Source organism: Aythya ferina (genome assembly GCF_964211825.1).
Source record: "Aythya ferina genome assembly, chromosome: 5".
Lineage (NCBI taxonomy): Eukaryota > Metazoa > Chordata > Aves > Anseriformes > Anatidae > Aythya > Aythya ferina.
Window position 1 is genome coordinate 25792197 of NC_140301.1, and position 22562 is coordinate 25814758.

Here is a 22562-nt window from a genome sequence, read left to right on the forward strand (position 1 = left end):
ACTAGGGAACAAATTGAAGTTTTTAACACCTCAATTTTGAGATGTATGAAAAATATATTTGAAAATATGACATATATATAGTATTAGATGTGGGGAGAGAGGAATGGCAGAGAACAGGTATCCAGAGTGGAAAATGCATGTCTTTCAGGCTTGTGCTTAAAAAAAAAAAAAAAAAAAAAAAAAATTGAAAAAAAAAAATGTGCTGTGGATTTAGGGGGGCTTTAATGTGTGATACTGTATTAGCAAAGGGTGAAATATTTTTGAAAGAAAATGCTTTTTGTCATACTAGAATGACTTTGAATTGTGCTGATCACTGCAAGAGAAATGATGAGACACTGACTCCTTTTCCGTTTTAGGGTCTCACAGTTGCTATTTCTTCTGATTTATAGCAAAAGAACGTAGCACAACATGCATTCATGATAACCAAATATATCTGTCTTTAATTTTCATAATGCTACGTTAACAAGGATTAATTTTTTCCTTCAGACTTACAATGACTCTTTGAAAATCCTTCATAAGAATGGTGTGAAGAAGATAGTGTGGGTAGGAATATTTAGTAAAAAAATAAAAAATAAATCACAGAAAATAGTAATTAATAATACTTAATAAAATCAACTTGAAATATGGTGATCTTCTGGTTAAAAAAGTAAACAAACCTATTTATCATAGTTAGATATTGAAGGATGTTGTTGATTCTTTTATTCACTGTATACTGCTTTCAGAATAACTTTTTCTATTTTATTTTTTTAACCTTTTTTGTAGGCTATCCACCCTCCCAAAATGATGTTGAAGTGGCAGAAGACTGCTTTCAAGTAAGTACTTTAGTTTTTATATTAATCATGCAGTTATTTTTTGAAGAAAATGTTTGATCAATTTGTTTAATTATTCTAAATAAGCAAATAAGAGGCACAGCAAAATTAAATTTAATGAAATAAGTTCCAGAAGAGTGATTTAGAAGATTTGTGTTATTGTCTGTCCTAAGATAAGTAGTCAATATTTAATCAATAGAACGATTAACCATCATGAGTTTCAGTTTAAAATGCATCTTCTAGGTTATGTCATCTTTGGAGTAAAGATAAAATTGTTTCTATTCAGACTAGCTTGAGGGATCAGGATCATCTTTTTCTTTTACAGGAATATGCTGTTTGTTTTCCTAGATTTCACTCTGCAGCAATACACACCTCCAACACTGAATGATTGGGGTTGAAAAGATGCTGAGATAATGGCAGAGGAATCTAGTCTAACAAGGGCAGAAGTTCAGATAATTTTAAAAAATTCACTGAATATAAAGTAGTCATTTGTTGAGATTCAAATTTTGTACAGATCCTTACTTGCAGTATTTGATTTCTAGAGGTCATAATAGCAGGAGAGTTGATAACTTACCACCCATTATGCTTCAGAGTTAAAATACTTTACACAAATACCATATCAAATACTGCAGGACTGCCTGGTAACATGCAAGAATCTGTGTAAGTAAAAAGCTAGTAATATAAACAAATATTGTAGACATATACAGTAAATAGCTGTAATTCAACTGAGTAAAAGCTACTTGTTTCTGTGTGTGCCTGTAATCTTGTATTCCCTGTTCATAGTTTCAGAGAAAGCCTTTTCTTTATTTACACAAGCACTGACTTCTCAGACTGAAGATATTTAAATTAATGTGAAGCTGATGGAGAAACAAGTTGGCTCAGGGGTCTTAGTGAATTTTCAGAAAACCGGTAATATTCCCAAGAGGTTTCTTGAGGAAAGGAGTTTTGTTATTTATGTAATATTAAATTCTTTATCGGTATGGATAGATGCAGTGTAGAACCTCTGCAACACAAAATCCAGAAAATTAGCAGCCTGTTTTGAAGAAGCAAATTGTTAACAAGGCAGTGGAGTATTTTGAAAGGAATGCTGCAATGCAGTAGCAATGCAGAAGTGTCTCCTGATTTCCTTCTGTTTTATGGTGGAAGAAATTTCTTTGTGTAAGAGTTGGCCACTCAACCACCTGTTGTTCCTCTTTATTTGCAGTGCTTTGTCTTACGGCATTTAAAATTGCTTTAAAATTGGATGTTTTGGATTTACAGTAAGAATGAGTTCTTGACAGGGTGGAGGAATGTGGGCCAAAGTTAATGCTATCCTTAATAAGCTTTAGAAGACTTGTTTAAACATGCTTTATTGCAAAGATTAATCATTGGGCAATTTCTACAGGCCTAATGAGATTAGAGGCAACTAATTACCTCTTGATTATGCTGCCTAGTTACAATGTTTCTATATAAGGATGCCAAAATTGAAGCAAGTATCTGTGATTTCACATGTTTACAAAGTTTGGTTTCAGAAAAGTGGAAAAAAGATAATTTACAAGATCTTTTATATGTACTTGTGGGTACAGTCCAGTTTGGTGCAAACTGCTGGTAAAACTATCACTGCCACATTTTATACAGGAAAACATATTTCAAGACTTCACCACAACAAAGACTTTACCAAAACATATTTCAAATTTCAAGACTTTACCTAATTGTGGATTCATGCTCTGGGTAGATAAGAATTACCTGTTTTCTAGAGTCAATAAAGCTAGCCAGCCAATTTCTTTTACCATATCTCTCTGCATACCAAAGTGAAACGAACAATACCAGAATTGCTTTTCTACTACCCTACCAGAAGGGTAGGGGGAAAGAAGGGGGATGGAAAGGGATAAATACAGGGGAGGCTGAATAATCCCTGGTTTCGCTATGCCTCATCTAAATAAATTTTATGTATCGATAACTAATCCATAATTACAGGGTTATGAATGTCAGCATAGAATTTTGGTTACAAAATACAGGTCTAGTCATTGAGAACAAAATCCTGGGAAATACTAAATAGTGGACATATTCTGCTCAATGATTAATTCCTTCTTTCTTCCAAGAATGATTCTCTTGCAAGTGGAATTTACTCCACTGTATGTGTGCATGTGTATAAATAAATATTTGTTTACTTGAAAGACTGGTAAGACCATTTGGTTTAACTTACATATTGGGGAGCCTGACATGTTCAATCCCTACACACGTACATACACACACAAATAGTTTAAAGGCATAATGATTTATTTTTTTTCTCTTTTATTCTATGAGCTGTTCTCTCAAGTATCTAATAGTAGTTTTAATTAAAATATTAAAAGTTTTGAAGTATATTTATGGAAGGACGTTTTAGAGTGAGGGCAGAAGGATAGAGGTTTACACCTGAATATAAGCATCTCAGCTGCCCTCGTACACTAATGTTCCATCAGTACAATATTCCAGAACTGCCATTTGTAACCTCTGAGGAATGAAGTACAAAAGATCAAACAGTTGAACTTACGACTACTTAATGTTTTTAAAATATCAGAAAATATTTTTCTCAGAAAGAGAAAAGGGTTATTTCATGCTTACTTTTCATAGCATCTTGGTTTATGGATTTATTTCTGTTTATGCCCTGTAGTAACTGGCATATCTATTGGTATTCTTCAGTTTCATTTGTACATCATTAGTTAGTGTGGTAAATAAAGTCCCCAGTATGTCATTGAGGTATGTTTGAAAGCTTGATTTTTAATAGATCCTTAAACAGTTAGATCATCTGCTGTCAAGGTGTTTTGCCTATGCTGTTCCAGGAATCCCATATTTAGTGCATGCGTTTGAAATATGAATATAGTATTAACTCTGTACATAAATTTCATTAGCAGTGGTTTGTGTTTTTTACTTGTATTTTGTTGGCTTTATTTTTTAAAAATCAAAATGATTAGTGATGAATAAAGCAAAACAGACTTCATTAACTATTTTACTGGCCAGTTGTAATCTGTGCTACAGCAAGGAAAGGAAATCTAAATACTATCAAAACACATAGCCTTCTGATCTAGTCAGGCAAATTGCTGTTACCTCGATACCTACCTGTAGTAGGTATTTTCACATCTTGTAGATATAGCAGGTACAAATACAGGTTGCTCAAAACTTGTACGTGCAACTCTTAAATGTATATCAAAAGATTGAACTCCTGTATTGCACTTTCTAGGATAGTGTTTTGCTCATGTTGTTGGATCTTGGCTTACTAGACTTTATGTACTTGAAGTACAGTCTCACAGAGAAGGCATCCTTTTTAATGAAGATCAAATCTGTCTTTTAAGAAGACATAGTTTCATTGTAGCTTCATAGAGATGTTAACAAATAATGTTAAAAGCTTGGTATTAAAAAAAAAAAAATCATTTAAGGTGTTCATACTTGCTTTTAAAGATTGCTTAAATGATGAAAATTACTCTTAGTTATTTAATGAACATACTATGTAAGAATTGTTCATATCATTAAATAAGCCTTTCATAGTTCTACTAGATTAATTTTGAAGTAGAAATATACACGCGAGCTAATGCAGAGCTGTCTGACTTCCTGCAGTGTTTGTAAATAAGTACTGCAAATGTATATGTATTTATATGGAAGCATACACTGGGAATTTGTTTTGGTAGGAGGCTTGGATTTTTTTGGTATAAAACCAGCTATTTTGAATGCAGTAGGCAAGCAGCTTGTTGAAGTCAGTTTGCTTGTTTGCTTAGAGATTGGCTCAGATTCTTGTCCTCTACCAAATACAAACTTCTCACTCTAAATCTGATCTAGCTTAACAAAACAAAACAAAAAATCAGGATTGGTGTTTTTTTTCTTAGAAGTAAATCCTACTAAATGAAATATAGAGTTCTTGCATTTAAAAATATTTTTCTGTAGGTTTCGGAAACCAGAATGCAGAAGTCTTTTGAGAACTGAAAAATTTTGAGTCTTGTCAGTTTGTTGATTCAGACATTGGTGTTATTTAGAGGCTATCAACGTTTTAACAGTTCTGAAGTAATAAAAATGAAATGAAGCACTTAAGCTCATGTTTCTTACTACTGGCAGAAGAAAACTGAAGGCTTATAAATTTTAAGCTTGTGGGTTATTTAAAAAAAAAAAAAAAAAAAAGATTGTCTTTCAGAAATATGTACATTGATGTTTTTGCAAATACAAATGGGAAAAGTCCTGTAAATTAAACACAACTTCAGTGGTTTTGGTACAGTCAAAAAAGACCTAAATGGTTCCTGTGCCTCTTTGCAAATAAGCTATTTTAGTGAGCATTTGCTTTATTCTGTCTGTAAACAAATGTTTGAATAAGTTTTATTTTACAAATATAATTTGACGCTATAATTTGTAAGGAAATCTGAAATAACTTACACTTGACATTATTGTTTGTATGGAGAAAAACTTACTACATGATTGAGCACTAAAGATTAGCAATATTCAGTGTACGTTATTTTACTAGGTGTAATTCCTGGAAATAAAAGTAATGTTAACTTAATATAGAAGCTAAATACCTAATAATATAGGAGCTAAAATTATTTAGGTTTATTAGACCTTTTTGTGGTGTAGTGTTCAAAGAAAAGGTATAGATACTGGCAAGAAAAAAAAGAAATAACAGCCTGTTTACATCTCCATCCCTGTTATTTCCTCAGAGTTACACTTTGTGTCTTAATTTACTAGCTTCTTCCTTGGAATCCCTAATAACCTCTAGTATGCTTTATATGTTCAGGTAGAACAGCCTTGGAAGAAATATGTCAAATACCATATATATATATATATATATATATATGGTATTTGACATATATATATTCTATTATATATATAATATATAATATATATATATATATATATGGTATTTGACGTATATATATATATATTTTTTTTTTAACTTTAAACTGCATAAAACATTCAGATTAATCTATGTAATATCTCAGTCCATGTCAGAAATACATACCTGCTTGTAATAGAATTTCTTTGCCAACTATAGAAGTAATTGCTCCATCTTAGAAGTAGCTAAAACAGAAAGACATTATTCAAATGTCTTTGAAACCTGTATCATTTATTCACAATTAAAAGTTACAGACAAAAATCTAAACTCTTTTTGTGTTGGTTAGCATCAAACAGCAGATTTTCAGGCCTCATGGGAAGTAAAAACAAGAGCTGGGATGCAGCGGAAATGTGGTCTCATACATCCTTCTGTGTAATCATTAAACTTACTTAGAGCAGAACATTTTTAACAATGTTTGCAGAACAATGTTGAATTCTCTCCCAGACTTAACTCTGGCAAACTGGGAGAAGTAAGGAGAGAGAATTTGAAGAAGAAGAGAAGCTCAGTCTGGTTTTCATTTTCTCTACAGCTGTCATCTGGCTTTGAATTCTGCTGGAGAGCTACAGCTGGAGTCATTTTATTGCTTTACCCAGCATCCTTTTGCCTGTGCGCACAGAAATGTTTTAGTAGTCTTGGAAAAAAAAATCAGAGTATCTCTTAGCAACCATAGGACAGTAATTATTATACCAGCAGCTGGGAGCAAACCAGATTTCCGTTGTGCATTAAAAACTGGCGTAGGTTACTTTACAGATGATACTGAATAACCTATGCCAGTACTGTACTTTGCAGACTGTGGTTAAAGGATATTGAATGTGGGCGGTGTAATTGCTTTGGACAGTAGAAAAAGGGAATGTGTGCATCTGTGTTTGTGTGTAATATTCTGTATATTTAATGTACCAAGTTTAGTTCTTGTGGAAAACTTCACATTTGCTTTTCACTTGAATGCATTTCCAATACAATAGCATTTTTGTTTCTAGGGCCTCTTCTGTCAGGTCATCAGTATTTCCATTATAAATACGGGTTTTCAGGTGTTTATAACCTGGTCATAAAACATTATATTGGAGCAGAAAGTGTCTTTGTCCAAAGAAAGCCTTTTTGATACTAGTAAATGTGCTTTAGCTGTGATTAAACTATCACTTTGATTAAAAACACAGAGTTCGGGATATTCATCTAGCATTTCTGTAGTTCTGCATAATGAATATTTATAGGCTAAAGATGGTTAATGACCTACTCACTTTTAGGTTGTAGTAGAAGTTAGGCTGTATCTACTTACCTGCAGTGTCCAGGTTGGTAAGCTGAGCATTGTTATTTTTTGAACAATGAATTGAATTGTTCATTGCACAGCTTACCCAGGGATAATGATTGGCATGTGAGCAAGTATCTGTTTTTCCCTGGGAAGGAAGGAGTAGCAGTTTTTGCATCTCCTTCATCCTTCACACTAGACCACTCAAATTGATAGTAGCTCTAAGGAACCTCAACTTGTAGGTTAGGTAGTGCTTTTTACTGTGGTTTCTGTAAAATGCCTTCTAGCTGTTAAGTGTGTTTCTAGCTTAAATAGTTTCTGCTTGTAAGCATTTATAACATTGCTTAAACCAAAAATAGTTGTAGGCATTTCTTCTTCGTTCTGAATGCAGGTCTCCTGTGGTTCGAAACAATGTTTTGGAAGCTTTTTATGTCATTGGGCAATGTACCTGCAGGAGTACATCCTGCTGGCAAGATGCTTGATATTGCACTAATATTTGATGCTTTTTTGCTCTTAAAATAAGTATACTTCCTTGAAATCTAACTCTTGCCAGTCATTTTAACATTGTTTTGTACTCCTTTCCCAGCAGTATTTGACCAGAAAAGACAGGGTTGATTGCTTAGTAGTGCTGTCATGCTGAAGGACCTGCAAAATGTGCTTCTTTTTTAGGGTTTTCAGTCTTCATCATTTTTCAGCTGAACTTTGACCTCATTGAACTACTGTCTTTCCTTTCATGGGCTGGATGTTCGCTGGTATTAATTAAAGCTGATCATTAATTAAGTACTCAATTTTAATTTTTTCCACTCAGTGCTTCTGAATATTATATACATTCTTAGTGATGAGATGATTTTCTTCTAAGCATTAGCAGCAGAGCAGCTGCTTCAACTAAATCCAGATGTATTATTTGATGCATGGGGCTTTTATCTACATCAGGTGCTAATGCAATCTCGGAATAAGTTCTTACGTATTTTGATAAACGAAGACTAACAATTCAGTATTAGTACTTAAACCTGCCAAAATTTCAGGTTTGCCTATTCCTCAGTAGTTTTCTGCAGTATTTGTTTTGTTGTTTTCACCATTCATGTTTTCTTGATGTGTGCAATTCCTTATTAAGAAATCCTTATACTAAAACTGAAACACTTATTGCTGGAAGTGGGATGATGCCACTTTTCTCAGTGCTATCAGATGATGACAGCCAGTTAACTTTACAGTGTCTTTCAATGCAAACAAAACGTTGTACAACAAAACATTTTTGGCAACCTAATGGGGTTTATATCAATATGCTCCACTGTATCCTGAGTATACCCCAGTCAGCTAGCTTAAAGAATGAGAAGTGTTTGTTTTTCCATTCTTTTCAGAAAATTGGATCATCTTACAAGCCTGTGTTCCACCCAAACATACTTCTTCCTCATTCTGAGTGGCATACGTCCTGTACATATCTCATTATACACTGCCACATGGTTGCATGTTTGTATCAAACTGCCTGATGTAACCTTAATTTCAAAGAGACAGCCATTAGTTGTTTAATACACACTTGCTGTAATTAGATATTTTAATTGAGCCAGTATATGCTAAAATTGACTTTCTGTTCCTTTCCAGCTGATCTTTTAAGCAGTATTGCTTTTTAATTTATTAAAAGGTCTGATTAACTTTAGCCACATTAGTCTCAGAATTGTTTTCCTCCAGTTCTGTATTTGTAAATATTGTCAGCCGGGTGGGTAGCTAGAGAAAGCATCATCTCAGGGCCTAGGCTTAACCCCTCCTACCTTACAAGACATTCTTCATGTCTGATTTGGCAAGCGAGTTAAAGGCCTGTGTCTTTAACACCCAAGCTGTGTATGCTCTGCAGAGAGTCAGCTCTCAGCTTCCAAGGCTGACTCATCATTAAGAAAGTACTTGCACATTTATATGTACTTAAAAATGTATTTAAAAAAAATCTGTTAAAATGCTTCTAACTGTGTGGTGTATTAATGCATTTATGCATGAACTTGGTGGGTTTGGTACAGTTTTTGTGTAAATGCAAAAGTATTCCAGCAGTGTTCTTGTTTATTCTAGAGTACTCAAGAAAACACATCAGGTTCATTAATGAAAGATCACCTTTTCCAACATGAAACTGTAGTAACCAGTGAACCTTACAACAGTTCAAATTTAAGGCCTTCAGCATTTGAGGATTTCAACACGAGGAGAGCCTGTTTTCCTAGCCAACCTAACCAGGTAAGACCACCACCAAAAGCAATTCTTACTTTGCTTGCTGCACTACTGGCACAGGATGCAGTTTCTGACAGGAAAGCATTTTTATTCTAATCCCTGTTTGTAGTATTATACTCTGGACTTCTCAAAGTGATCAATATAAGCTTTGCAGCTGAAATATGACAGCATTATTATGGCAGAGGTAATGCATTGCAAAAGTATTTACTTGTAGCAGACTACATGAAAAAGTCCTCCACTTTATTCAAAGTCAAATTTCTGTATTACAGACCTCTGTATTTGCAGCTTTGAACAGTTATTTAAATTTGTTTAGAAAATGTAAACTGGCCATGGACTCAATCTCAGTTATGTGTATACTAATGATAGTGATTTGATTAGAAATATTGTAAAGTATCTTGAAAACGGGTATTTAGGATGCATTACACAGTGGGGCACTTCTGCTGCATATTTTTAGTTGAAACTTTGTTTATGCTCTCTAACTGATTATTAAACTGAAATATTCAGCATTGGTACAGAAGGAAAAACTGTAGATTCGTTATGCATAAAAGGTATTAAGCATTTAGCAGACATTCTTAAAAGAGGAAAGATCACTAACTTGAAGAAGGCTGAAGTACTGACATTTTTGAAAAGAAGTCATGTTTATATGACATGAGTTCAGAAAGGCATGTTGCAGCTTTTTTTTTTTTTAACAATACACATTTTGCTTTTTTCTCTCACAGAACTGATTGTTTTGGTGGAGTGTAGAGGTAGACTTATTAGTGAGAGGGATAACAAGTAATTTGAGGGTCTAATACCTAGAAGCAAACAAATTAAGCTTCTTCTAAAAGCTTCCCAATATCACATCAAAGTACAATGAAAGTTCAAGTAGTTGTGAGCACTTCATCAGAAAATATTTCTGCACCTTGAAAAAACACTTGTGTGCTGGGTCATTCTGCTTTCTAACTGCCTTATTATGCAGAAGAAACAGTCCTATCTGGAGAACTAATGAAAGTTTAAGATTTTTTATTGTTGATCTGTGCCAATTATCATCTTGTATAAGTCGCTTCATATGTTTGCTTGTTCTGTTTGTCAAGATAAGTATTCCTCCCTCTTCCCATTTACTTGCAAAGAGGATTTAAGAATTTATTTGAGCAAGATGGGTGATGAGGTTATGATAACTAATACTTTTTGGCTGTGCTAACTAGTGATGTATATGCAGTTAGTCTTCATTGCATTGTAAAGAAAAGTACATTAGTTTAAACAGCATGTATGCTCTAAGAGCACATATAGAATAGGCTAGTAAGGAAATAATTTAAGCTGTGATATAAAATATACCATGCTTTTTGGATAGCTATGTAGTGCACATTAGAACATAGACAAGTCAAAAAAACCTCACAGTCTGTACGTGCACACACTGCGCTCTCTGCTGAGCTCCGTGCATGTGACCATGTGGCACAGCAGATTTTGAGGTAAATACCAATTTTGTTTCAATTAGCTATAAATAGATCTGAACACTTACTGTGCTTGTAAGTCAACTAGTACATGCTGAAACTAAAGAAGCGATTAATGACCATTAATCCTTTCCTATAATACTGTAAGAATCATAGAATCAGTCAGGTTGGAAAAGACCTCTGAGATCCTCTAGTCCAACCTTTAACCTAGTACTGACAAGTCCATCACTAAACCATGTTATTAAGTTTTACATCTACGCGTTTCTTGAAGACCTCCAGGGATGGTGACTCAAGCCACTACCCTGGGCAGCCTATTCCGATGCCACACAACCCTTTCTGTAAAGGAATTTCTTCTAACATCCAGCCTAAACCTCCCCTGGCACAACCTGAGGCCATTTCCCCTCATCTTATCACTTGGTGCTTGGGAGAAGAGCCTGATTTCCCCACCTCGCTACAACTGCCTTTAAGGTAATTGTAAAGTACAATAAGGTCTCCTTTGGGCCTTCTCTTCTCCAAGCTAAACAACCCCAGCTTCCTCAGCTGCTCCTCATAAAACTTGTTCTCTAGACCTTTCACCAGCTTCATTGCCCTTCTTTGGACACACTCCAGCACTCCAATGTCCTTCTTGTAGTGATGTTATTTAAAAAAAATAGTAATACCTAAGTCCTGCAGTTTCTCATCTTTGGGTGTGTGTTTCAGTTAAATTTTGTGCTTTGCTATGTTATATTCAGCTGGTGTTGTCCTTGTATCGTAGAGTTTCAACTAGAGAAGTCACATGCATCCATTTGTTTGAGGGAACTCAGGGAAGGCTGCAGTACTGAGAAAGTGTCTATGCCTTGTGTAAAGGTGAAACCCTTCAAGTAAGGTGTAGTACTAGTAAGTTCAGCCATGTCAACAACAATTTTCTCCCTGATTTCCAGCTGGCTAATTATGTTCATAATGAGCTTCTCTGTGGAGTTTGGCTGTAATATTCTTCCTTCCTTCCTGCTTCAGCTCTTACAGAGAGTTTTGACCTGCACTGAGATATTATTGTGAACATCTAGAGGACTAGGTTTGTTATTTTCATTGAATTTTGCTGGTAGTTATGCCAAACGAAGTCTGGGCTTCATGTAGTTTGTAAGTTTATGTATCTTATGCTTTCAGACAGATCACATTAAATACCCAATATGTAAGTATTTTATAAATAAAGCTCTTCCAAAATTTTTCCTGCATTTATCACAATTTTTCCATAATTTGTCACTTCCTTTCTTAATTAATGATTTCTTGTTATCAGTTGCCTACATACAGTTGTAATATGTCAAACCTTAAGCATTTTAGTAGGTGTTTGGCTGGAGATTTAAAAGAAATAAGTTCTGGTTATGTGTTATGCTCAAACAAATAAAAAAGACTGAGGAGAAATCAGACTTTAGAGTAGTTGGTATTTGTAGTGATCTTTAACAGCTATTTAATGTCCAGGAAATGGGAGGTCTAGGGTGGATTTCTTTATTTGAGTGTTTTTTTGTTTGTTTGTTTTTTCATATAAACAATTCATTTACTATCTTACATGCATGCTTAGTGGTCTGTTTGAGTAGTGGGGTAAGGATCTTTTGTGTTGTAACATATGCAATGACATTTTTGGTATTTTTTTCCCCTTAAATTTATGCTGTTAATGGTTCAAAAAAAGACAATTATCCATAGCCTATTGTTTTAGCATCAATAACTCTTTCTTGTTTTTGAAAACAAAGTTGAGTTTGGAAGCAGTCTGTTTTTATAAGTAAAGGGTTGGCCGGCTTGCATCAGAGCCTGGGAAAATAAGGATGAGCAGTGATGTCAGCTGAGTAGGATATGGCCTTTCTTCACACCATATCCTCTAGATCTCATGGAAATCCAACCAAGTGGCTTGGAGCCAAGATAAAAATTGTTCTTGTTAGCATACTGCAGTCGAAGCTCAGAGGGCAAAGCAGCTCTAATCACAATTCCGTAATTAATGTATATCACCCAAGGATTACCAAGCAGGGAAGTGGTGATTAGAGCAGGCTACAGATATGCCGACTTCTGTTTATGTAAGAATATTTTAAGAAGCTATTCCATCCTCTTCTGCCTTCTACCGCAATATTGAGACATGCAACCTTCCATGTAGTAGGAGCATGGACACATGCAAAGTGAAACTGAAGTGTAAACTTAAAACATCATCTTCAGTAACGCTTTGTTTCACACTGCAGCGGATTAGGGACATGCTAATTCTCATGAAGTTCATCAGTACTAATAAAGCTATGATATGGATGCCAAAGATGTGTTCCCAAGTAATTCCTGAATCTGGGAGAATTTTTCAGGCTAATAGGTTAGGGAGTGCTTTTCAGTCTTTTCTGTGAGATGTTTTGCAGACTGTGCACTTGACAGGAGGGAAAAAAAAGGCGGAATTAGACTTGAAGCTCAGTTATATTCTGGCTCTGATTATAATAGCCCTACAGTGTAGGAAAATAATTGCCTGTCTGTAAGGCAGGCATACTGGGACATACTGAGACTTTTGCTGTTTTGCTGGATTATCTGCTGTTTTCAGAAGCTCCTTCCATACATGTGCTAAATTTTTACACTATTTGTCGTTATTTGCACATTTTCTTAGAAGCTACTTGTAATGTGATTTCAGTGACATTCCATGGCAGTCTGCTATCTTACATTTGTATCGAAGATCTGCAGTATTTCAATTCTGATGTTTCAAATTTATCACCTTCAAAAACTTTTTCATACCCCCTTGCCCTTTCATTGAGACAGAATAAACAAGAACGCTCTTACCTCTGTTGTTTGCTTTGTATGTGTTCAGCGCATTCCTTGTTACTTGTCCATTAAGGCAAAAAGCCTTAAATTACGGTCAGTTCCTTACAAGTTGAGAATTTTAAAATTCTTACTCCTTTGTCCACCGGTATCCTAACCTAACCAATCTCAGTAAAGTATTGTATGTATTTGTATGTAAGGGTGAGGCATTTAGAAGCCACTGTTGTTAAACACTTATGTTCATGAGGCAAGGAAGAAATCCTGCACTCTAATTTTTACATTGTAGGTGGACATGAATCTAGAACTTCTCTATAGTAAACTGATCTTGCCTTTGCCGTTTCAGGTCCCACCAAAATCCATCAGACACGTTAGCTTTCAGGATGAAGATGAAATCGTAAGAATAAACCCTCGTGATATTTTGATACGTCGTTATGCAGACTACAGGCATCCTGACATGTGGAAGAACGACCTGGAGAGGGATGATGCAGACTCAAATATACCATTTTCTAAATCAGACAGTAAAAAATCTGACTATTTATACCCATGTGGGGATGGAACTAAGCTGAATTCCCTGAAAGACTCAAAGAGTTCTGTGGTATTTAAAACTCAGCCTTCCTCATCAAAATTTAAAAACTCTAAAAGAAGAAAAGAGGATGGTGAGCGCTCCCGCTGTATATACTGCCAGGAAAGGTTTAATCATGAAGATAACGGCAGAGGAAAATGTCAAGATGCTCCAGATCCTATTAAAAGATGTATCTACCAAGTTAGTTGCATGCTTTGCGCAGAGAGCATGCTGTATCACTGCATGTCAGACTCTGAAGGAGATTTCTCTGATCCTTGCTCATGTGACACTAGTGATGACAAGTTCTGCTTACGCTGGTTAGCACTGGTAGCGCTGTCATTCATTGCTCCGTGTATGTGCTGCTACCTCCCCTTGAGAGCATGCCATCACTGCGGTGAGGTATGTGGGTGCTGTGGAGGGAAGCATAAAGCTGCAGGATGAATCAGTCTTGTGCCAAACAGAGCTGAAAATCTTTGTTTCCAGGAAGCATCTAACTTGGATTTGTAGAAGCTTTTTGGCAAGCTGAAGGGAATCTTCTTTCATATAAGAGATGCTTGATGTGGAAGAAGCAAGGAGACTTGTCAGACCTTGGCATTTTACAAGTGCTAGCCATGCCTATTTCCTTTAAGCGCGTGGCATTTGTTGCAAGTTGTGAAGGAGATTTTGCAAAGGAAAGCCTGTTCTTATTATTGGCTATAAAATGAGTATATAAACTATGATTATACTAAAAGGGATTAACTTTTGCCACTTTGTACATTCATGGTTTAGGTGAGGGGGCTCTTTTAAAAGGATTAAAACTTATCTGAGGGGAAATTTTAACTAAAAGTGCACTAGTGACAGTTGATTTAAGATTAAGAAAAGTTAATACTCAGCAAATGAGAAATGAAACTGATTTTAAGTGCAACTAAATCACTTATTAATAGTTTTTTGGAAGCGACTTTATGTATAAATAACAAATGTTTATATTTAACTAAATGTGTAAGGTACGAATTATTACATGTTATACTTCCCTCCCCTCTGATCTAGTAGGTATGGACCATATCTACTGTCACATTCCATGGTAGTATTTTAAATATTTAATTAGTTAATTTAGTTGCATTTTTATTCCAGATGGACAAATTGATATGTTCAGTCCTGTTTCCCTTCAGCTACAGTTTGTGTTGAGTTGTATCCATACATTCTGATAATCTAAAAACCTTTAAAATATTAATTATTCTAGTCTCGAGTGACCAATATTTTTTGTTAAGCACAGATGTAATTGTCTAAAATGTTCTTGTTAGAACATAACATTTATTTTTATATATAAATGACTTTGATTTCAACATAATAGCAAAAAGGAAGTTGTTTCTGTTGCTCAACCAGCAAGTTGTTTTCTTTTGGGGTATCCTCCAAAAATACTTTTATTTACATATGCAGGTGTTCATTAAGCAAAAGGTACATTAAGACAGTTGTAACGAGTTGTCATCAGTGTTCTTGTTTATCCTTCTGTTAAACTAGGATCCTGTTCAGCTGTTTATCAAGTACTATGATTAAAACAAGATTAATAACAAAATTGAAATTGTTTTCATTATTTTGAACTGCAACTTTTCCTTACTTGAACAAAACTACTGTTTATTTGAACAACAACAAAAGACAACAGAAGACTTGAAAATAACTTACAGCCCAGGCAAAATTGGAGTGAACTTAATTGAGTGAATTTGGAGGGAGGCCGGGGAATGGGAAGAGGGTGAGAAGTGTGTGTGTGCGCGTGCACGTGTATGTATGCACATGTGATATTGAGCACAACGTTTGTTATGGCTTTGTATTTACTAAGTTTTTAACTTTCAAGTAAGAATTAACTAATTAGCCCTTTAGAGATTTTTTTAAGAACATTTCATGTTTTGCTGTCATGAAGTAAGAAACAGTTACTTCTCATTGAAGATATGGGAAACACTAAAAATAGTTCATTGGGGAAAGTGCCTATTTGCTATCATGGCTGGAGTGGACAGATTGTCCTCAGAGTACCCTTCTTGTTAAACTATAAAAAAATAAAAAAATAAAAAAAAAAAAAATTCACATGACTTACTTTTCTCCCTTCCTATGCATTTTCAGTATATTTTCCGTAGCTTTTTGTTCTGCATATATCAGTGCCCTGAATTTTCCTTTGTAGCCCAGAAGTAAAAGAAGCAAATGTGTATCATCTGTCTGTAAGATACTTTTTAAAAGAAAACATTTATATTTATATTACAGCTTGAATTGACCACGTTGTGTACATAGATCATCTCAAAGTATTATTTCACATTGAAAAGAAGAAACATATATTGATAACTGTAGAAGTTAAGAAAGAGCTTCTAGTTTTGTATTAAGACTGCATGAATTAAGTCCAAGAATATGACACTAGCAGCAGTCTTGGTTTTTACTGTTTATATATTTGAAAGCTGCTACTCTGTTTGATTTTCATGCTTCACACATTTTCAGCTTAACTTGGTTGCCTGGAATAGACTGTTAACTTTAAAAAAAAAAAAAAAAAAAAAAAAAAAAAAAAAAGTAAAATGGTAATGTCTTTCTTGTGAATGAGAGAAATTGAATATTTGTAAGTCCTTAAGTGATAGGTTCCTAACTCAAGGTGAAGAGAGGTATGAACAACCTAAGAAAAGAACTTGCTGGCTGTATATAGGTAAATGCTGTAGAATCCTGTTCTGTATATACTTCAGAAAGAAATGAGTTTAACAATTTCCTCTGAGCACTATACAACATAGTGTAACTCCTAGTCCTGTACTGTACTTTATATGACATATATGCTTTAATATTTTTTTAGTGTGTGCTTTAGTATTTTCATCTTGCATTTTTAACCACTTCACTGCTAAAATGTTTTCATCTTTTGTTTTCCTCTTTAAAGGCTTGATCCATCTAAAAAAAAAAAAAATATATATTAAATGTCATGGTCACTTTTCCTTCTTGTGGTGGAATATGCAGTCTGCCAGTTTTTAAGATCAATGAAAAACAGTGCAAAAATACAGTTACGGAAGGGTTGGTTTTAAAATGATTCACATATACTTTCTTCTTTTTCTGGTATTAGGAATCTTATCCATGTTTGCAGGTATGCAAAGGGTAATGAAAGGTGTAATACAGCAAACCCAGTCCAGAACTGGCTCTTAAATCCATGCATCTTTTGTTTTTGACAGCAAGTAAAATTTATTTTTCCTCTTATGAACTACTTTATTAAGCATTTGGGAAAAGAGAACTGCCTTCCCCAACCTTTACTTCTCTCCTCTCCCTGGGCATCAGAGCTGTAGCTTGTCAGGCGTGTAGTAGCAGAGCATTGTGTTGCTTAGAAGGGAGACCTAAGCCTTGGGAAACCATCATTGCATATTAAGTCCCTCGCTTACTGAAGCCTCAGTTACCATGAAAATTAAATATTTCCCCGTGGAAGGAAGTGAAGGAAGAAGCCAAATGACAGCGGCACTCGTGCACCATCTACTGGTGGAGAAACATTCAGGCTTTATCCAGGCACAAGCTCTGATTGTGAGGTAATTTAACGGGCTGTTGGTGCAGCACTCAACTTATTTTTGAGTTTATAACTATGAATTTACAAAACAGTATCCTGGAATCTTACGGGGATTCTTTATTTCATCGTTCCTATTAAATTTCCTCTGAAATTTTACTAATAGTGTTAATTGGAAGTAAAAATTACTTAATATGTCTTGTTAGGCTGTTGTAACTATTTTAAATCTATTACATAAGAGCCTAAAAATCAGGAATGAAATGAAAATTCTTTGGGTTCTGTCAGTAGATGTAAGAGTTTTACTTTCTCCTAGAGTTCTTTCCAGTAGCAAGTGAAGGCATATGGATATTCATGCAGAAGAAATCTGGCTTTTTGCTTTGTGATGTGAATTAAGTTTGAATATGCACAGGTGTGTCTGTGCACTTGCACATGCAATTTAGTAGTTACGAGGGTGCATCTACAGCTGTGTGCAAGATTAAAGCAATATTCTGAAAATAATCTACAATTACTATGGTAACCACTTAGTAAATAGCAGCAAATGATGGCATAAAACTCAGATGCCTTTCTGAAGCTTATGTAAGGGATGTTCTAGGCAGGCTTAACCAATTGCTTCTAAGGAAACAGGTATTTTGAAGGATGTCTTAATTTTGCATGTTGGAATATAACATTCCCACTTCAGATGTGTTCTCTTTAGAATGGCCTGTTCATGTGTACCTGGAGGGTAATGTTCAACTCCCACGTAAATAATGCACAGGTTCAAATTAGTCTTTAAATCTTTTCAGAGCTTATGGCATAGTGTGCAGTCAGTACAGTGATACATTCATCTTAATAAAACAAAAATCAAGGTGATGGCTGGCAACAAAATAGTTTTTAAAAGATGCCTTATGGTACTCTTAGTCTAGCAGCTGTGTGCATAAAACTTTCATTTCCTTTGGTGCACTGATGAATGTGATGAAGGAGGGGTGGGTTTGAGGGGTGAGGAAGCTTTGTTTGTTTCTTTTGTTTTTCTGAAAGCCTCTCTTAATTGCAAACTTTGTGATTAGTTCAAGAAATAAATGCATTTGATGGAGAAGAAGCCTTCATGATCAAAGCTGAGGTATAATCTGTACAGAATTTTTCTCCTTTTGCTTGGTGCCATTTGCTTTCCACCCTAATGACCTCAAAGTGCCTCATGTGTATGTTGCTTCCATTAAACCTCAACTGCTATTTCTTTCTACTAAATGATGTATAATTTAGTTAACTCATCCCATAGGCGTTTCTTTTTTGTACATGAATATAGCTTATTACTTTGAGTATATAATGTTAATATGCCTTTAAATTTGTAACTGGTTTATTACATCCTATTCTTGTAAGTTGACATAGCAGATAACACCATAAAAATTGTTTTAATATTTTTTTTCTCCTGTAATTACTTAATTAAAACTATCTTGAAATGAAACAGTTGATGTTTTTCCATTCTGTGTTGGGATTACGCCAAACAGTGCATATGAAGTCAAGCATTGCAGCTCAAGAACAGAATAAAACTATTTCAATACAGGTAACATTTTGCCATAGTATTTTATTTACTGGTTAAACAAAATCAGGTCATTTTATGATTTTTAAGATTGATCAAACCTAAATATTGTATTACCTTCAAGGTCTCTCATCTTTCATTCTAAGAACTGTTTATAAGAGTTGCTACGATGTTTTATACAAAAATGTCCTTGCTTTGTGTCTCCAGCGGTGCGTGTTCTTGGCTCATTCTTGCCTTCATGCTATGCAGGTCAAGATTCCTTTATATAAATCATATCTATTCTAGCTTCCACTCAACCCCCATCACAAAATATGTGTGTGTTTAGATATAATGTTAAGCTTTGTGCAAATTAAATAATAATACATTTATGTGTACACCAACAAAAAAAAAAAAAAAAAAAAGGAAAGTCCCTCTGTTCATGAAGAAAAATGGAGCTGAAGATTAATGTAGAAATCTGAGAGACTTTGCTTTTGAAAGCTCAGTGGTCAGGATTTAGGGTGGATTATTCTAAACTGAATCTTACTTGCCTCTAGCTTTTGTAAATGTTTCCTTACTTGTTACAATTGATAAAGTAATTCTCAGTGTTCATTTAATCAGTTTCTAATGTGAAGAACTTTGGTTGCTGGGGGTAATCATTAGGTGGACAATTAACTGTTGATACTTGAGCTTTTAACTGGTGATTTGAAAGTGCAGCTCTGCCAGAAAAAGGAAAGAGGCACGTGATTTAAGGGACAACCAAAGGAGGGGTTAACAGGCAATGTTATAGAACTATTGAGGACCACATATAAGGAAGTGTTTCAGCGTTAAATGTGGCTTTACAAGAATTGAAAACCTAACTGTAAGATCTCTGTCAAATCCCCCTTAATGTTATGGATAATACACAACCTTCTGGTTTTGAATGAGAGAGAAGGACAGGTAAGAGGGTCCTTTTTCATTTTTTTTTGGAGAAGGAGAGTAGGGCGGCAGCTAAGTCAACCTTGCCTGCTGGGTTTTATAAATTAAATCCAAAACTGGCTATGGCACACAGATATAGTGGCCAGTTTCTAAGGAGACTTCATAATAGTATCCCAATTAGTCTTTGCTGTATTCCAATTAATGTATTAACATAGTACTTGCGTGTCACCATTTCTTGAACCTTTTGGCTTTCTGTCATGGATCAATATATGCTTATATACCAGAATGGAGACTTTAGACTGTGGTGTTATGTCAATACTTGCATCATTTGGGAATGCTGAGCTAATGAAATTCAATAGTTTAGAGAGAGATTTCACAAGTAAATGGATGGGAATAAAAATGATTCCTGCATTTCATACCTTAAACTTGAGGCTGGAGAGTATACACATATACACACAATGGGCTGTTGCTAAACTATGCTTTGAGTACAGCACAGTGTGAATGACTAGGAATATTTGTTTTTACATGGGAGGAAAAGAAGAGGGAAGTCAAATTCTTCAAGAAGCTAATATCTGTGTAGTATCCATGTTCAAATATCTTTATAGTATCAATGCTTGATTTGAGAAATTTAGAAATACTTCATAAAATCCAAGGTAATGAATTCCTCCGATAGAGCAAGTCTCTCAGATGGATTGTGAATTCAGTTAAGTAGGGATTTGCCAAACTCTTAAGAATATATTAGTACCCACCAAGCTATATCCGATGCATTTTTAGCAGCGTACAGTTATTTGTGTCATTTTGAGGTAATACACAGGAACAATTATATTTGGCACTTACAATTTACTTTAAAACCACAAAGGAAAATCTCTCCTGTGTTCTGGATGTTGAGTAATGTGTAACAGGATAAGGTAAGATGACCAAAAAGCTCAGTATTTGGTGGGAGGATGGGTGGAAAGGAAAACAGTCGTGGCAAGATGAAGGCTGTTGCCATAGGACCTGCTCTTTAAAACTTGAGACTTTTCCTGTGAAGACAGATTTAGCCTAGTGGCTTGTCATGTTGGACTATGAGAGAGTTCCAAGCAGCATGAAGGAAAACATGCAGATGTTAATGAGTTTGCTAACCCTGGAAAATACAGCTTTTTGTGACAGTAGAACTTTATTTAGCAGGATTAACAATATCTGTTTGAAAGATCAATACAGGATCTATGTTTGAAAAGATTGTTGCCCATGTCCTGACTTTGCTGTAATAGGCACCATCTTTGAAATCCACCAAGTCATAGCACAGACCACTCCCTTTTGTAAAAGCTTGTCTGTGATTTGCACAGATGAATAACCGATATTGAAGGCTGACTGCTTTTCAGATGTTTCAATTAACACCCTGTTCTAAAGTGATCGTGTTCAGATTTCTGAATAATTCTAGCTTGTGGTGGGCTTACAAAGCTAGTAATGTAAACTTATGTTTCAGAAGTCTGGGTTATGAAAGTAGCATACAGAAAACCTTAGTGTGTTTGGAGCTGGTTGCCCACAGAAGGCGGTGGAGTCTCCATCCTTGGAGACATTAAAAACATCTGCACATGTCCCTGAGCAACCTGCTACAACTGACCATTCTTTGAGCAGGTAGGGTTGGACTTGGCGATCTCCAGAAGTCCCTTATGACATCAGTGATTCTGTGACTCATTTTTCAAGAAAATGATGATTTTGGAGAAGGAAGACAGCAGTCTCAGAGACTTTGTACCAGAATAACTTGTTTCCTGATTTGGAGGCAGATCCTACTGTTACTGCTTAAATATTTCAAGTACCATAGAAGGATTGTCTTTTTAGTCACATCATTGCTATATTTCAATGTTTTTCACTGACACAATTATTAAAATATTAATGCATTTCATGAACGAAGTCTTCAACATACACATAAGTAATAGATATTAGCATAGCATTGGGGTGAGGGGAAAAACTGTTCCAACTGTTAGTAAGTTTAAAAATATGCACAGGTGTTTGCATAAGTACTGAACAGCAGCTTGAAATGCTCTTCTGACACAGAAAATGTTTTCCCATAATTGCTAGCTAATTTTAAGATAGTTCAGTTTAAATAAAAATAAAAACTAGGTCCTCCAAATCTTTTCCAGATTACCAATCAAGTTTAAAAGCTTCTCTAAAAACTGGCTGGAATCTGAGGTAAGTTTGCTGAGTGAAGACAGGAAAAATGCCTGAGCAGACTGTGCTTGGAAGGATCGCACATGCTCAGACTGGAGCAGCAGCAGGGGGATGAGACTGGACTCTGGTTTCCCAACTCATGGAGAGTTGGCAGCCTAGTAGTGGCTGTATCTTTGGGACCCTGCAGGTACCCTGCACCTACTTCACAATTTATGTTGTGCTCAGTGGCCAGAGTCAAAGGACAGGTGGGGACTTGAGAAGAAGTTTGAGTCATTTCTTTTCTTGCCTCTCCTGAAAAATCAAAGTAATGTTTCTGCACACAGACGTCCATCCTGTCTTCAGACAGACATTTCTCTCAAATGGTTCATAGAATAATTCTATTGTATAATGGCCAGTTCAGAGTTCTTGGTCACGTTTGTCTCTTACAAAGTTTAGAATTATAAAATATTCTAAAAACTTTGTCTCTTTCTTTGTTTTTAGAAAATTCCAAAGTACCTGAACTTCACCATGTGCTTGTCAGTTATCTGGTTGTCTGTGGATGTCTGCTAGCTTACCTCCAGCCTTTTCTGAAGGGGCAGCTCCAGCTCACCAGTTCATTCACAATCATGACTCAAGCCCTTCCTCACTTCTTGACTTCGTTCTCCACAGCTTTCCTCTGCATTGATCTACCAGTCTTTCCAGGAAGT

At 35.3% G+C, this 22562-nt stretch overlaps 1 protein-coding gene across 6 annotated transcripts in view; it reads left to right on the forward strand.

Moving 5' to 3' along the window:
- The window catches only part of SPRED1 (sprouty related EVH1 domain containing 1), a 58709-nt gene extending 43323 nt beyond the window's left edge, over positions 1–15386 (forward strand). For all 6 annotated transcript variants that reach the window (XM_084522364.1, XM_084522366.1, XM_084522367.1 and 3 more), the window contains 3 exons: positions 763–812; positions 8939–9097; positions 13616–15386. In XM_084522364.1, coding sequence (XP_084378490.1) covers positions 763–812; positions 8939–9097; positions 13616–14275 — 869 coding nt within the window. In that variant the 3' untranslated portion in view covers positions 14276–15386. The remainder of the gene's footprint in view (positions 1–762; positions 813–8938; positions 9098–13615) is intronic.
- Positions 15387–22562: the final 7176 nt, after the last annotated feature.